At 38.4% G+C, this 17545-nt stretch overlaps 1 protein-coding gene across 1 annotated transcript in view; it reads right to left on the bottom strand.

The window, feature by feature from the left end:
• Positions 1 to 3917: 3917 nt before the first annotated feature.
• LOC131685589 (FERM, ARHGEF and pleckstrin domain-containing protein 2) overlaps positions 3918 to 17545 on the bottom strand; it is a 261738-nt gene continuing 248110 nt past the window's right edge. The window contains exons 10-15 of the mRNA XM_058969437.1: positions 6294 to 6793; positions 6035 to 6229; positions 5277 to 5976; positions 5058 to 5209; positions 4728 to 4987; positions 3918 to 4667 (exon numbers count right to left, since the gene is read on the bottom strand). Coding sequence (XP_058825420.1) covers positions 4523 to 4667; positions 4728 to 4987; positions 5058 to 5209; positions 5277 to 5976; positions 6035 to 6229; positions 6294 to 6793 — 1952 coding nt within the window. The 3' untranslated portion in view covers positions 3918 to 4522. The remainder of the gene's footprint in view (positions 4668 to 4727; positions 4988 to 5057; positions 5210 to 5276; positions 5977 to 6034; positions 6230 to 6293; positions 6794 to 17545) is intronic.

Below are 17545 nucleotides of genomic sequence, written 5' to 3' on the forward strand. Positions count from 1 at the left end.
TACGGTCTAAAATACTAGCTGACGCAAAAATCTAGAATACGTATAATAAACATTGTTGCTGCTGACCCATTTATAACATCCTTTTATGGAACACAAGATTCATTGTTCATTTAAAATAAGCGTGAACACTAGTGGCCTTTTTTCTTGACCCCGAAACTGAGCCAATTTATTTCGCTCATTGACGCGCAGACTCCCGGTCCTAGCTCCTATGCTCTTGAAACATTCGCTTTCGCCTGCTGTTTAAACGATTTCCACGCAAAATAATAGACAAATAAACAAATGAATAACGGGTGTACGCTCAATTGTGATGTTGTATGTAAATTAATTATCGTCACAAGCGTATACCTAATTTTACTGAATATGTCAAGCCTGTCGACGAAATCTAATATTTCGTTTTAAACTTGTAGGATTAAGTTATAATAAAACTATCAATACTTATAACACGAGTTTGCATATCAGGTGCCTCTGGTCATTATAAAACTCTCTATACGATGATACGTAAAAAGTTTTCCCAATTTGCTCCGAGGACCGAGTACTTTTAGTTTTGCAGGTAGTGTAACAATACTTTATAAACTCGTTCGCTTTACCAAGCAACTTGTATGAAATGTTCAGTAGAAAATAATATAAGCTTGAAATAAGCTACCACCATCCACACAACAAATGCAAATCAAATCAATCTCACTCGCAATGCCGCTTGTAAGACGAAAACAAACCAAAGATCACACGCCAGTGAATACACGCCAGTGAAACCACGCCAGTGAATACACCACAGCGACTCTGGGGTGCGCGCGGTGGTGACTTTATCTGAGCGCGCCACAGAGAATTGAAAGAGCAAGAGAGCACGGTTATCTCGCACCCAACTACCTCAACACCAGCGCACACTTGAAATCGGTCTATACAGCTCCGAAAGAAAGAGTGTTCTGCTTTTTTCTGTGTTGTGTGATCATTGTATCCTCTGTGTAGGCATCACACTTACGCGCCAGTGCATCACTAGGGTGAAATGCCATCACTGACAACTGGAACGGTTGGCGGAATGCAAACATCTTCGAAGTTTGCTGGAACACATTGCTTTAGCCGCAGCATGAGCGGCGGCTATGTATTCTGCCTCAGCAGTGGAGCTTGTTGTACAGCTTGTTTCTTTGTGGTCCAGCAAATAACGTTTCCATATATCTCGTACAGAAAACTATTCGTAGAAAGTCGATCTACTACATTATTTGTCCAATTGAAATCCACGAACCCTACTAATGCATCAGCATTATTATTTTGTCTGTAGAACAGTTGCAATGAGATTCCGTAGCCTTATCATGGTAGCGGCTAAACATGTTGATAGTAAAACAGAGATCGGGGACGTCCCAAACATCCAATACATGAGACTTCCAATAAGTTGACGATAAAGTGACTAGTTGTTCTTAGCACTCCCATCATGAAATTTAGCACCAGGCTCTACATGTGTACTAACTGAATTGCACGTTACCATTCTAAATTGAGCTAGAATTTTCTCTGCAAATGCTTAACAATTATAATTTGTCCTGGTCAATCCTAGTACGCATTCCCATAAAGTGTTCTACCAAAGTCTTTCATTGTGTCAGCGACTTGTTGGTTTATTCGTAACTTCGTTCTCTTTTTCATTGGTCGGACTCCCTAGCCATCCGCGTCGATTTAACGATGACATTCAAAATCAAGAACATGGCCATGTGATCCAAAACGCCGGTCATCTTTTGGTTAGAATAACACAGGCTCACCGGAAGTGTGATTCTAGCTGGCCGTAACCACCGTCAGCCAACTAGCGTAGCTACTGTCAATCGTGGGAAGTGATGCGTTTAGGGGCTACCGTTAGATGATGGCCTTGAACTCGCTGTTGAGGCTGCTAGGTCCTATGCAACTAGAAGCAGCTCCTCCGCATTCTTTGAGACCAGGTCAAAGAGATTGTATACTATTCCCCCGAAAATCATTCCCCAGAAAGCCATTCCCCAGAATTCCACTCCCCAGAATATCATCCCCCAGAATATACTATTCCCCAGAAAGACATTTCCCAGAATGTACCATTTCCCAGAATTCCATACCCCAGAATGCACCATCTCCCAGAAAGTCATTCCCCAGAAAAGTTTAACTTTTTTATAGATTTGATCTTTTCAAACGTACTACTCGTTCCCATTTCCATCGAACGACATTCTTCGATTCGGTCACATTTGAAATGATTTGCATTGTGTTGAAACCGGAAGTTAGGATGACATTATTTATTCCGAATTTAAATAAAGAATAACTAACTTTCCCGAAAAATCATTCCACAGAAGCTAAAATACCGAAGTGTTATCCCCAGAAAGAACTATTCTCCAGAAAACCATATCCAGAATGAACCAATGCTCATAAGTTCATTCCACAGATATAACCATTTCCGAGACATTTTTTTTGAAGTGGGAAATTTTTTTGATGGTAATCAAAACATTTTTTCATTATGTTGGCCATATTGCTCCCCTCGAAAAGTGTACTGGTAGCAGCATTAGACAATAACAATATTTTTACTTTTCTTTTAATATTAATTTTTAACATTTAACAACAATCATAGAAAGCGGTAGCCCCCTTCCTAGGATCCAAAATAATGTAACAGTGTTATGTAAGTAAGGTTGTGTGGCGAAACAAAAACTTTGTACATTACCTAAGTCAAGGAGCTGATGCATGATGCACGATGTTAAGCTGGTACGGATAAGCCGTCGAAAGCGGCGGCTCCTCGCAAAAATATCGTAGCGCCAATTCGGCTACACCTTTTATACATGGTTTCAACCACTCATTTACAAATTAGTCAACCCTCAGGCCCAGAGTAATTGGTATATCTCCCGTATACTTGCACATATGTCAGTGGCGCCATAATCGCAAATGCGATAACAGTCCCAACTAATAATATATTCAATTCAAAATGATCGCTAACATTGACGAATAATTGTTGTCGAGTATTATGTCTGTAACTCTGTGCTATAAGTACCATTTGGCGTAAGGTATGAAAATACTTTCGAATGTATTTAGTTCAACCTATTTGAGTAAACCGAGCAATCGGGTGAATCGTACATTTGCGTACGAAACATTCCCAATACAAAAGAAAGATAAATGCTCTAAAAACCCACGAAACCATTTGTCAAAATATGCATTCATTTCGATCTTAATATGGATTCAACCAAAGCTCCAAAGAAGGAATCAACATATATGTTTGAATAAACCGGGCAGACGAAAAGATCACAAGTTTTCGTGCAAGAGTTGCTTGGCGTACAAGTTCAAAGAACTGCTCATGTTTGAAAGAAGGAACCAAGTCCTATGTTCGAGTAAACCGGCTATACGAGAGGATAACAGGTTTGCTTGCGAGAGGCCGCCGCTTTCGAACGGCACATCCTCAGCAGCTTAACACCGCATAAGTTTCTTTAATTAGGTATGCGTAAACCTTTGGCTTAACCACAAATAATAAATAAAAACCATAACTTTTCTGGGGAATGGGGCATTCTGGGAAATGGGGCATTCTGGGGAATGACTTTCTGGGGAATGGGGCATTCTGGATAATGGTTTTCTAGGGATTGGTACATTCTGGGAAATGTCTTTCTGGGGAATGGTACATTCTGGGGAAAGGAATTCTGGGGAATGGCTTTCTGGGAAATGGCTTTCGGGGGAATGGTATACAACCGGTCAAAGATGTTCTAGAAATCTTGTTAAATTTCTGCTTGTCTGTGCACAAGTATATCCGACAATAGTTGCGCAAAAACGTAACCCTATTTCGTCGCGTGACTACTGCCACTTGGATAACAACGGTTGTGGAGCATACCACAATTGATCTAAACATTGGTTGCAGTGGCTTGTCTGCTATAAAAACAACGATTCTAAACGTGAATTTCTCCTATTTTCGTTAAAAATAAACAATAGAATCGCCGAAACAGTTACCTTTCGTGGATATTAGACTTTTATTCATAATATTGTATTTCTTCCTGCCGCTATCTGTTTTACTGTTTTAGTTGCATTTGGAACTATTGAAAATGTGTAGAGAAAAAATAGATACATATATGTACGTATATAAATAATCGTCATCTTTCCTAAGATTCCCGCTTTTCGGTTGGCATTTGTTTGCTAATAATTTTGTTCGTAAAAAAATACCCTAACTCAATGATTGCCACTACGTTCTCACAATGAGAGCCAAACCCAAAGCATGAGTTTAGTTAGAATTTTCCAAGAAATCTCTGCACAATAGCACACCTCCGGCTTACTGCCCTTCGAATGACCAGTTGATTATATCAGTGTATAGTTTTCGATACGGGCCCATGTGGTGCCTATGCTTCCTTTGAGGAAGCCTATCTCTGAATTTGCTTCTTTGTATTCCCAGTATGTACTTCTATAAAACACTCTATTTTTCCTATACAATCTAACTAGAGCTGCTCGCATTTGATACCCACGCACACGCTAATTGCAATAGTAATGTATGTAATGATTGACTTGTTTTCCTTTTGTTGCTGTTGGCTTACTCTGGTGTGATGATGAGGTTTGATTGTTACTGGGATGTAGCTGCTTGTGTAGTGTTATTGTTGTTGCTGTTACCATTACTACTGTTACTATTGCTGTGATGGTTGTTACCAGTCCCGGTGGACAATTTCAGGTCCTGCATTTGAGTGGCACTGCGAAGAGCTTCTAGCCATCTGGAATGTACAAATCAGTATCAACGCACTTTAGTCATAGGTAAAATGGAACAAACTTACCGCTGATAAGTGTGCTCACTTTCCGCCCGGAAGAAATAGGTATGATTTTTGAACGACAGCTTAAATACGTACTCCTTCTGTACGGCATCCTGGATGCCGGGAGGACCAACCGTGTACCCGAGCAAAGGTAGACTAGCCAGAGCCGCATCGTCCGAATAGCTCTTGTAGAAGTACAAACAGAACGAGGTCAGTACGACCCACAGTTTCTGCCAGCCGGAGCTGTTTTTGAATTTTCGTAGCAAATAGCCGGAGATTTGATTCTGTGAATGAAAAATAGAATAATAAAAAAACTATTCTCGTAGCAATAGTCATGCTTGTTTAGAATTGTACCCGTCCTGCACGAAGGTGATCATCTAGACAAATGGTGACTCCACGATGCCAGCATACATGCAATGCTGTGTTGTTTCTAGAAGATGGCTTCGCCGGTGTGGTAATCGGGGAACTGTTCAGCCCGCACGATTCCAGATTCTCCTCAGATGATGCTGATTAAAAGTAAATATTTTGCGTGCGTAAGATAATTTCCAATTATCTATTTTAGGTTATACTCACTGCAGTATTTAATCGACACCAGCGGCAGCTGCGTCTGTGGTTTGTGCTTCACGTTGGCCGCTGCCTTGGTCAGTTCGTCCAACCAAAGCGTCTTCTCCGCTGTCGTACCGGCACTGACGGTAATCGCCCGCTGGCCACCGAATATCACAAACGCATTATGTTCGGCATTCTCCGTGAGCAGTGCTCGCACTGGCACGTGGCCCAGCACCTTGAAGGTTTGTGTGACGGGCGATTTGAATGCGTACAACAGAATGTCGGAGAAAAGGAAGAACATTCGCTGCTGCAGGCCACGTTTGGAATGTTTTAGCAGACAGCCTTGGCGCACAAGTTTTCGATCGGTTTGCACCAGCGTATCGAAACCGACCAGATCGCGCTGAATCTCGCACAGAAGGGTGTAGTTTTCGGACGAGGCCAGCTCGCGCCGGACCACTTCGGTGGTGCGGGTCAGCATCATCAGTGTTCCGTGGCAGTCGGTTCGATCGAAGTGCTCCTCGCCGTAATGCTCGAGCAGTAGTTCCAGCAGCAGCTGATAGTGCAGTAAACGGTGCAGAGGCTTTAGAACGAAATAACAGATCGGAAGGTAGCACACTTTCTGCAGCTCAAAGTCGCGGTACGTTTGCTGGAAGCGTTCGTCGTTTTCGTACAGATCGTTCAGCCGCTGGAGGATTTCGCGGTGACTTTCGACGTACTCATCGTAGATCTGCGAAATAAAGGCGCTTCATAAAAAGGCAGGGTAAACTACAATAAACTTCACTCACCGGAAGAACGACCATATTTTTCAGCATAACGTCCCCAATTCGGTGCGTTTCGTGACCTCCGCGACCCTCCCACAACAGTATCCGATGCTCAAGGTCGCGCAGAAACACGCTGTGATGTTCGAGCATTGAGTCAAAATACTGGAACAGAGGTTGCAAATTTTCCACGTCCTCCGGTGTCAGTTCATCACGGAACCACTGCAATTTGAAAAATAGGAATTAATTTACGCTTCCAAATTATCAATATTTTAAACCTGCTTACCGCATTGAGGACGTCCAGATCCTTCTTGTAGGTCCGTTCCGTCATCAGCAATTCCTTCGCAAGAAAATAGGCTCTGTCGGTAGGCCACTTCTTCTTCCTGATCTCCTCATCTATGGAACGCAGTGTACCACTTCCACCATTTAACCCATTCGGTCCGCCCGGAATCAACGACATCGATCCATACTGCGGTGACGGTTGGTTCTGATACTGGTGGTGTGAGAAGCTATTGCTGTTGTTGTTATTATTGTTATTATTATTGTTGTTGACCACATTCTCATCCACCGTGTGCAGCCCGTTGCCGTTCAGCCCGTTGCGAGCCTTGGTTTCGGCACTGCCCAGATCGTACGTTCCGGCTTCGCTGCATCGTGACAGTGAATTGTTGTTGGACCGATCTGACGAGCTTCCTCCGCCGAGGCCGGCCAGTTCGTACCGGTTCGGTGATTGCACAACTTCACTGCGTCGATCCAGCGAGACGTTTCCGTTGATACCGTGGTACTCGTCTGTGATTTGGCAGGATGGGGGTGTTCAGGGTACGAACAAAACAAATCGAACGCAGGGTGAAAAGAAAAAAACAAACGAAACAATACATAAATAATGGCTTAAAGAGGACAACTTATCGATATAATGACACTTAACAAATAGGATTAATCATGCATGAAAAGAAGTCCGAATGGGGATTTGGACTCGATATCGTAAATTAAATTGAATTAAAGAACAAGAATTTGGTAGAAATACATTACAGACGCATGAGCTTAATTCAAAACAAACACTGCATTGTTTGGATGTTGGGTCATTAGGCCGAAGGTCATTCGGCCGAAGGACATTAAGCCGAATGGTCATTAGGGCAAATGGACAGTAGTTGAATACACATTATACCGACGGCCATGAAGCCGAATCTTAAACAGAGAGGGGGAAAGAAGTCGAAGCTTATCCTGCCGAGTTTTCGGGAATTCTCGGTTATTATTTGTTTTTCCTGCTCAAATATTTGCTTATATCCTTCTTTTTATCATGAGCTGTTCTTTCGAATTGTATATAATGTAAAGCATTCTCTTCAACCAGCCCTATAAGATAATTACCACCTTTATTAATGCGGGATTTACCGAACTTTTAAAAGCGACAACTTATTAACTCATTGAATATATGTACATGTATGTACTGTTAATTGCTCTAGTTCATTTGGCGAAGGTAGTGTAATGCGCGGCTTTGCCGCATAACCGAGACCAAGGATCTGAAGTGGCCCAACGTAGCTGAGGGTCCAACGGACGAGGCGGCCGCCAATCCGCCGTCGGGGGTGATGACCCCTCGCAAGCATACCTGTAGTCCACTCGTTTGCTCGGATGACTCTAGCATAAAGGCTATAAATTAGTTTAAGTCCGGTGGAGCGGCAGCGATGTCGGACAGTACAAGACTTGAAATGACGTAGCCCCATTAGACAACTTTATTTATTCATTCCATTTCGCCTGTAACGCAAATTCTTAAGAATACTAAACTAATTAGTTTTGATTTGCTTGATTTTTAGAAACAATTTAACCATTCTAATGATCAGTGAAAACTTCTTGAGTTTCTTTCCTACACAGATGACGTCGCACACGCTGGACACTGTTTAATTCAGCGTGTGCGACGTCATATGTGTAGGAAAGAAGATGAGTGAGTATTATCTGGAACATAACCGAAGGACAGAGACTGTACTTAAGGACATTATACATGCGAGCCACAACATAGCTGCTACGCTGCACACACCCCTCTCCCCTGTTTACCCATGTATCTGACATGAGCAAATATAAAAATACGTTTTTGGTGTCCCACGAAACTGCTACTTAAGGAAGCTAGAACGTTTTCCTATACAATCAATCCGAGTTTTTGACGGAATGCCATCTGTAGCTCCTATTTTGTGCGAAAATATCACCCCTCTTCACTTGGGGTTTCTCTTCGAAACACTCTTATTTTTCTTCTGCTCGTTTTCATTGCACTTTTTCAAAGGCATTTTATTCACATACCACTGCAAAAATACTCGCGAAACTTTAATTGTTTACTAACAAAAGTTCAAATTTTCTGCCAATGTGCAGATGACCAAAGGAAAATGTTCGGAAACTCTCATTTGTGCGTTTGAATTTTCTCTTCAGATTTCAGTTTTTCTCAATGTAAACAAGCATAGCTGTAAACTAATTTAGTCTCAGTAAGCCGGCCTTGATGTATAATCTCCTGAATCGATGCTTAATCGCTTTCGAATGACAAATGACTTTACAGTCAAATATTTAGATCAATAGACTCGCGACTGGAAAAGAGCAACCAATTACGAAGTAGCTGCTACTGGATGTTTCAAATCACGTTTTTTTGTTCCCTTTATAGACTGCTATGGTAGGAACTCCCAAGTTCCAAAGATTTCCAACCAAGGGGACAAGACTTTGGTGTCTTATGTGAGCAAGGGCAACACAGAGCTAAGGCAATCATCGAATCGAAAATTTCCAGGTTCGTAAAATGATTCGCCCGATCGCCAGTCGAGTATTTTTACTATGAGTGCATCTTTTTATGAGCATTCGGTGCTTGTGCATTTTGGAACGATCGGATGTTTCTGTTTAAATATAATACGGGCGTTTACTTGCATTAAAATGGCTTTTTGCATGTTTGTGCGCGAATGTGTTCCTATGATCACGTATGCAATTGCGATTACATGTTTGCGTTTATGATCACTGATCATTGATCAGTTTTGTATCGCGAGGAGCTCGAGCATTTGCATGTTAACATGTTTGATCGCGTTGTTAGCTCCGTGTGTATGAAGTCGTTTGTATTACCGAGTGGTCGTTTGTTCATTCGCATTGGCATTGGATTTGATGTTTAATTTTTAATTTACGGTTCAGGTGCTAGAATACAGTGAGTTCTCCCATATCACCAGTCTCCGACTATGGTACTCTGAGACTTGTTTAGGGTATTAGTTTTTTTTTCTTTTTTGTTCGAGAATGGCCCAACTGAAGCTGTGATCGCCAGGAATTGGGCGTCCACATGTTCGTATTCTGCTTTCCTCCAAAAAAATGTGAAAAATTGTGTCGTTTGAAATTGACTAAACCAGCTGATATTGTGCGTTTGGTCCCAATTTAACGCATGTCTTCTGGATCTATCATGGAAGGAACTTACTCTGGATGCTTTTACTTGGCCCGAAGGAATTTTATTTCGTAAATTCGTCGACTATTCAGAAAACCAAAGCTTACAGACTCAGTGGTGCTATTTGCGGCTGCCTCCTTACTGGTTGATGGTATGGACGTTCTTAATTTTCATCAGACAAATCTCATACGGAATCATTTAGAGCGCACACTTGACTTGATCTTTTATTCACTGGATATGCCCGTTGATATAATGTGTTCTGTTTCGCCGCTGAATGAATACTTCTGTACAAAAAAATACACTGAAAAAATGTGATTTTTCACAAAAACAATAAACTGATGTTAAAAATTTAAATTGCAAATACTCATTTTTTACATTTTTAATATTTTATCAACAAAAACCCAATGAGTATAGAAAAATTTTGAATGTGATTGTATGATAAAGAAATTATCAACAAAAAAGTTTTTCTAACAATAACTTTATATATGTTTTAAAATTTCATACTAATTGACATACAAAACTGTAATTTTATTACAGAATATAATTCTAAGGGTCGATTTCTTCACCCTCGCTTATCTTTTAAACCAGGTTCACCAGTACGTTTAAAACTGGCTTAAGCGTTAAGCGAGGGTGAAGAAATTGGTCCTAAGTATCATTTTAAATCAAAATGCCTTTTTTAAAAATCTTTCAGAATGCGATAGTTTGTAATTTTGCTCCAACAAAAACAATTAATTCGCGTCAATACTCCATTTTTAAAAGTTCGCGTTACCTCATTATAAAATGTCAACAATCTAATGTTTAACATTTTAAAGAAGCCAAAAGAACCTTTTTAGTATTTTTGGAGCATGGAGAAGCTTTAAAAAAAGTTTTTCTAACAACAACTGTTAGCTGATTATACTATTATACTATTTGCAGTCAAAAATACAATTGTATTTTTCTTTTTGAATACATCATTTTAAATCAAAATGCTCAAAAATCAAAATTGTATTTTTGCACTGATTTTGACAAACAAGCATTCAATGTAAAAATTATATATCTGGTAACGTTTTGGCAATGTTGATTTTATGCCTGGCTAAATGTTTTTCAAGTTAAATCCAAGAAGTCCAAGGTACTTTTTCGATGTCACTATATTCGAGGTTAAATAAAACGTGTACATTGTCTAGAAAATCGGCGGTTCAATTCAAATTTGAAGAGTATGAATACTGCAGATTATTTAAAAATTAATAACACAAACAATATTTATGACGCATCTCAGGTAGGAAAATGAAGAAGTCGCAAATGATTTGAAAAATTATGAAACCGCGAAACAACATGTTTTTCAGCTGCTGCGTTGGTTTTGTACTTGTGAATGACTTCTTCGGTGCCCTCATCGTTGCCAGAGTGTGGAATTGAAGTTGTGCATTCCGGCTCACGTGGTTGCTTAGCTGTGCGACGATAACATTTGCGCTTCGGAGCATTTTATTCCTTTTCCTTCTATTTTTCGATCTTGTTTTTTAGATTATCTACATCAACAACACTTTAAATTATTATATTGTTAACTCACGCAAAATATCTGACGTACTTTCATTTATGACGATCACTTTCCTTTAACACGACCACATAATGTTTCGAACGGAACATACAGCTGATCCAAGGTAACAGACGAAATGACAGTCGACGATGTTCTCTACCGTGATATTACATATTCACGCAACAAGAGCGCCCTCTGCAATAACATAACAAAGATAATGCCACATACCTATTGTACCCCCCATATCTATTTGACCCCATTCTACTTTAGTAGTTTTTGAGATATTTTAAATCTTGTTTTAACAATGCAGTCATTTTATTTTATTACGACTTTTCATAAGTTATACAACTACAGGGTTTGATGATTAAACTACACATATAGTTGAATTATATTTTAGTTGCTTTCGTGTAACTTTCAAATAGTTTAGAATAATAATTTTGCTGCAATTAAAATTTTTAACATAATTTTTTTTCAGTGTATATTTTTTGTACAGAAGTATTCTTTCCCTGTAACTCGTTTTCAGATAGTTTTGTTGTATAAAATACAGTAATCGAAAATGCAGCATGTAGAAACTCGTACGCTCTCTTTTTTTTTTTTAGTCAAAATAATCTTATTAACTGTGAAAAATATTTAATCTTCCATGCCGGTGAAACGAGTAAAGTTTCATCGGAATCTAAGATTGTCGGTCACGATTTTACCGATTTTTGGACGAATCTTCGTGGAATTCCTCAAATGCGAAATGTTTGCTCATCGGTATTTGCTGCGCAATCAGTTACCTCATCTGTACTGGATTTAGTACTATTAAAGGTTTGATGTAACGCCTGCAATAATGGCAAAAGCCGCAAAGAAATTTTAAAGTTCTCTTTTCACTCGATCCAGACGGCATTTTTTGTTAGGGGAAACTTTGCCACTGCGACCATTATTCAGGTTTTCTTTTGTGGCTGCCCCTGTTTGATCTACAAGTTACAAATTGCCCGAATCCAATGTAGTTGGAAGCGGGTTATATGCTTGTCCAGATGTGTCGTCCCAACCGGGTAGTACATTATTAATGTAGCTGAGCATCCGTTTAGGACATGTATCTCGTGAGGCGTCATAAGATGCCTTCCGAAGTATCGGTCCCTTCGAAGAAATAGTACTGCACACTGGCAGAGAATATGTTCCGAGCTCTCGGGCTCGTAGTTACAAAATCGACAAATGTCATCTTGACTTTTGCCAATTTTTTCAGATGATACTTAGCAGGACAATGTCCCGTAAATAAACCTGTGATTATACGTAAGTCATTACGTTTAGATCCATTAGTTTTTTGGCTCTCGTTGTATCTGGATTATGAATTTCTTAGCTTGTCGAGCGCCTTCTACGTTACGCCAGCCATTTAGTAGTTGGTCTCTTGCCCAAGCCGAAAGTTCTAGTTTAATGGCACAGGTAGATATACCTAGAAATGGTTCTGGTTCAACAAACGTGTTTGATGAACCACGCCTGGCTAATTCGTCGGCCACTTCGTTACCATCGATTCCTTGGTGGTCAGGTACCCAGAATATCATTTCTTTATTCCGAGTTGCCAGTTGTTGTAAAGATGTGATGCACTCACAAACCAGTTGGGACTCACATTTAGACGACCTTAATGTCAACAGTGCTGCTATATTGTGTTAAACGGGTTTACTGGCCGCTATGGGACGCACTCGGCTTGAAACACGCGCTTCGGGTAGAAACCTTTTCATGCACGTTCCAAGAATGCTTCGCGTTGCACTGTACATGTGTTCAGTAGAGTGGGACATGGTTATATGAAAAAAATAAAATTTGGCTCCGAGTAACTTTTTAGGTCCCATTTAGCTCCCAGAACAACTCTGCAAATTTTTAGCTCAATGGGTGATACTATATTTTTGCGCCCACGGTTTAAAGTTTACATGGGATTTCGTATGGGAAAATTGTCTTTTGCAAATTAATTCTTCCAAGGGTCGCCCGTTATCTCCTAAAAATAAACAGACGTCTGATTTTTATAGGAAATTTGTCAAGGAAACAAAGTTTAGAAGACTGCAAAACGATCTGATTCTTGTGGAAAAAGTTATTAAGCAAAAACCGATTGATGCCCTGACGATTGATGAAAATTTCACTTTTCATAGTATCACTGCTTCTGACGGTTTTATTATATACAAATTTTTTAACTTTCTCTTATTATGTACAAAAGAAGCCTCAATTTATCCCTCAAAACTTTGCGAAGTTGCCAAATAGTACAGATAAACGATTTAGATACGTTAAGAGAAGATTAAAACAAAATTGCGTATAATTGGACAACCAACAGCAGTGGTGCTAGAAAAAATGAATATTTTATCAATCGTCAGAGGATCAATCGGTTTCTGCTTAATAACTTTTTTCTCAATCATCAGATCGTTTCGTGGTTTTCGAGACTTTTTTCCTTTGTTAAATTTCCTATACAAGCCACCTAACGATTTATTTTTAGGAAGTAATGGGCGACTCCTGGATGAATTATTTTGTTAAAGTTAGCTTTCCCATACAAAATCCCATGTAAACTTTAAACAGTGGGCGCAAAAATATAGTTTCACCGATCGAGCTAAGAATTTGCACAGTTGTTCTAGGACCCAAATGGTACCGAAAAAGTTGCTCGGAGCTGGAATCTATTTTTTGTCCCACCCTAGTGTACAGGTCTCGAGAGCGAGGGAGCCTCTGCTGCCGTGAGTCATCAAACACCACAGAAAACGGTGGAAAACGAAAAATTTTGCTGAAAATTGTTAAAGTTTCATTTTGGTCCGCCATATTGGAATCGCCATTTCTATTTTATTGACATTGATACATATTAATTCAAAATCGTGTTTATACATCTTTTCTCTATTTTGGCTGAAATAACACTTATTTTTTAAGTGGGGGTCCGCAATATGGGATTGGTCATTTTGATTTTCGAAAAACTGACTTCAGATTCGTAATCCACGATGTCCAAAACGGTTATTTGGCATAATTTTAAGAACTGATCACTCCGAAGGTCATTTGACATAACAGACATTTGGTATTACGGTTATTTGACATAATGATCATTTGACATGATGGTCATTTGGCATAATTTTGAACATTTATCACACTGAAGGTCGTTTGGCATAACGGACATTTGACATAATTTATTTTATCTGCAGGATAACGGTCAACTGGCATAATTCTTAATTTTACGTAAAGTGAGAGTCATCTCGGACATTTGGTATAATGTTGAGAAGTGGTCATTTGCCATTTTTTCAACTACAGGTAAACACATAATTTAAGTCTGTTCGAGAGGTCAGGTAATTCGGCATAATTTTGATCCGTGCTACTGCTGAAGGTCTTTCCGTATATATTTTTATGTTAACGAAAACAGTAATCTGGCATAACAGTCGTTTGGCATAGGTATATGTAGTGATAAAGTTATTAATTATCAGGATGTTTTTTGAGTATATCCTTTCCTGTGTGTATTATGTATCGTGACTGTATGTTGAAAATAATCTTCATCGATCGAGGGAAAGTTACTTATGCAGTTGTAAGCAGCTGGCATGTAGCTGTTTGAGCATAATGGCAACAACCTAAATAATTAAATGAATTTAAATGAGTTTGTTTCAGAGGTGGGTAAGAAAACCAACCGGTACGTACATTCACCGGTACGGTTGTCAAAATCTCAACACGTGTAAATGAGTGTTGCACATCGAATTCGGTTTTGATTTCGTTCACACGGTAAACGAAGTCAAAACCTCAACCGAGTCTCAGTTTCTAAAACCAAACCGAGTCACTCAGCACCGTTTACATGTGTGCACGAGTTTCTGCTTGTGTTGATGTATTCTTAGCAGCGGTTTCGGTTCGGCTTTAGAAAACCGAACCTGTTTTTTTCTATACACGGTGCTGCGGTTAAAAGAAGAAGCAGTAAATTCGTGGGCAGTGCTGCCCAACAAACAACTGAATTGGGTTCAATTAGTTGTTGAGAGTCGATGGGGCAATATCGAAATGGCTGGTTCTGAGCAGTTGTTAACAGTTCAACAATTGATGTTTGTTTCAATGCAATGAAAACCAAGATGGCGTACACCAAACTAAAAACCGCTAGCTTGTCTTGGCGAATAATTGCATGAAACCGAGAAATGTAGCTATATTTGATTCGGCAAAATTGTCTAGAGCATATAAATTGATGTTAATGTCAAAATGTTTAAATTGAAATTAAAGAAAACAATGAAATCAGCGAAGTCAATGAAATAACAAAAACAATAAAATCCATTAAATTAATGAAATCAATAACTTCACATTCATTCAAAGAGGCCTGTTCTATTTATATCGCCAATAGTCGTATCAATGAAATCTAATCAATGTCTGGTTGTGCTGGTTAGGCGATTCATTACGTATACATATATCCTTATTATTACTGTATGGCGCATCGTATTAATACATATATGCTTGCACAGAGGCAATTGCGTGTATGTGTGTGTTATTCACATATGGTAAGCAACTCAGACGCAAGTGGGGGAAACTCACTGTTAAAGGTCCTTATTTACTGAGTGCTGGTAAAACATATTTCTGATTTTGTTGCTGTTACTGTATATCTGTAGCGAACATTCGAGTTAAGAGAAATCTACCACTCAATTATTCAATTACTAAAAAAATTAATTCATTGAGAACAGCAACCAACTAACGAATAGTAAGAACATTTTCATTTAATAGGCCGCTGTTGGAAACTAGGTTTCTTTAAGGAATAAATATTTCCGGCGATACCAGTCGATGTGTGTTAGGGCATCGCAAAAAAATTTTTTTTTTGAATTCTCAAAGTCCCCCCCCCCCTCTCATATTGTGACAAATATCAAAGCTCAGATGCCAAATTTCATTTGGACAATTTTAGACCCCCGCCCACTTCGCTTGAAATTTTTTGAAATTGGTGGTATGGGAAAATATAGAGGAAAAATATATTATAGCATTTAAACTTTTGAAGTAGCAATCAGAAAATTACAATTTATACCTCATTTGAAAGGAAATAATCCTAGTATTTGAATGGAGATATTTTTGTTTCTAGGAAAATACGGGAAAGTGGGGTACTGGGCCATTTTGGCCCCAAAATCCCATATTTTTAATGATTTTTCTGCTCCGTGATGCAAATCATACATATTTTGTAGTTTTTCTAATGTGAAAAAATCTCAAAAATCGATCGGAGCTTTTTTGACCCTTGTCCAAATACGAGAAGTTGGGGTTAAATGGCCTTTTGTCATTCATATTAAACTTCATCATTTTCTCGTCCATATATCTCTATTATTATTCACTCAATTTTCATAAACTATACCTTGTTGAACGTAGAAAATCCTTAGGATTATAACAAAAATAGATTCGTTACCGGTAAAATTCAGGAACATCAAATTATCTGACATATAGTGTCGACTTCACATTTTTATCATAAAATCGCACATATTAACTCCATTTAACAACAAAATTCTCATTTGATTTACTATTTTTAGTATAAAATATGCTTAGGGATCACATGGGAAATCTTTCATTCCTGGAAAAATAGGAAAAGTTGAGGTATTAGGACAAAAAATTAAAAAAAAAAATGAGATTTGTAGAGTAAATATCAAAAAGTTTGATGTTTCTGAATTTTAACTCTAACGTTTTTATTTTTATTTTATTCCTCAGAATTTTACACGTTCAACAAGTTACATTTTATGAAAATTGATAGAAGAATAATAGAGATATATGTATGAGAAAATGATAAAATTTAATATGAATGACAAAAAGCCATTTAACCCCAACTTCTCGTATTCGGACTAAGGGTTCCGTTTGATTTCTGAGATTTTTTCACATTAGAAAAACTACAAAATATGTATGATTTGCGTCACGGAGCAGAAAAATCATTAAAAATATGGGATTTTGGGGCCAAAATGACCCAGTACCCCACTTTCCCATATTTTTCAAGAAACAAAATATCTCCATTCAAATACTAAGATTGTTTACTTTCAAAAGAGGTATAAATTGTAATTTTCTGATTGCTACTTCAAAAGTTATAGCATTTAATGTATTTTTCCTCCATATTCTCCCATACTACCAATTTCAAAAAATTTCAAGCGAAGTAGGCGGGGGTCTAGAATTGTCCAAATGATGTGAAATTTGGCATCTGAGCTTACTTTGACATTTGTCACAATATTTGACATTTGTCACAATATAAGAGAATAAAAAAAAAATTTGCAATGCCCTAATGTGTGTATACAAATCTACTGCAGAACAATCAAATTTAAAACAAATGTTGCGCAAACATTCGAATGAAACAAAAATTTATTCACATTGTTACCAATCACGAAATTGTCTCATTACAACAAAACATATAAAACGACCTTCAATCATTAATATGGATATTGGTCCCTGCTGTAACCATGCCAGTTGTTAAATCATCATGAATAGGCGACGAATAAGAATTTTTAAATTCTAGACAACTTTTTGATATCAAAAATACCCTTGTTTCATGATTTTTTACCATTAAATCGTTAATAAATGCCAGTAGTATCGAATATAGCTCGCCATATCAGATTTTAAATTACGGCAGGCATTAATTTGCGATCTTTTGACATATTCCTTATATTAAAAATGTCCATGATTACGCGCTAGGTGACAGAATATCTTGAATATACCGCCATCTTAAATTTTG

This window comes from Topomyia yanbarensis, chromosome 2, assembly GCF_030247195.1.
Source record: "Topomyia yanbarensis strain Yona2022 chromosome 2, ASM3024719v1, whole genome shotgun sequence".
In the NCBI taxonomy this organism is placed as follows: Eukaryota; Metazoa; Arthropoda; class Insecta; order Diptera; family Culicidae; genus Topomyia; species Topomyia yanbarensis.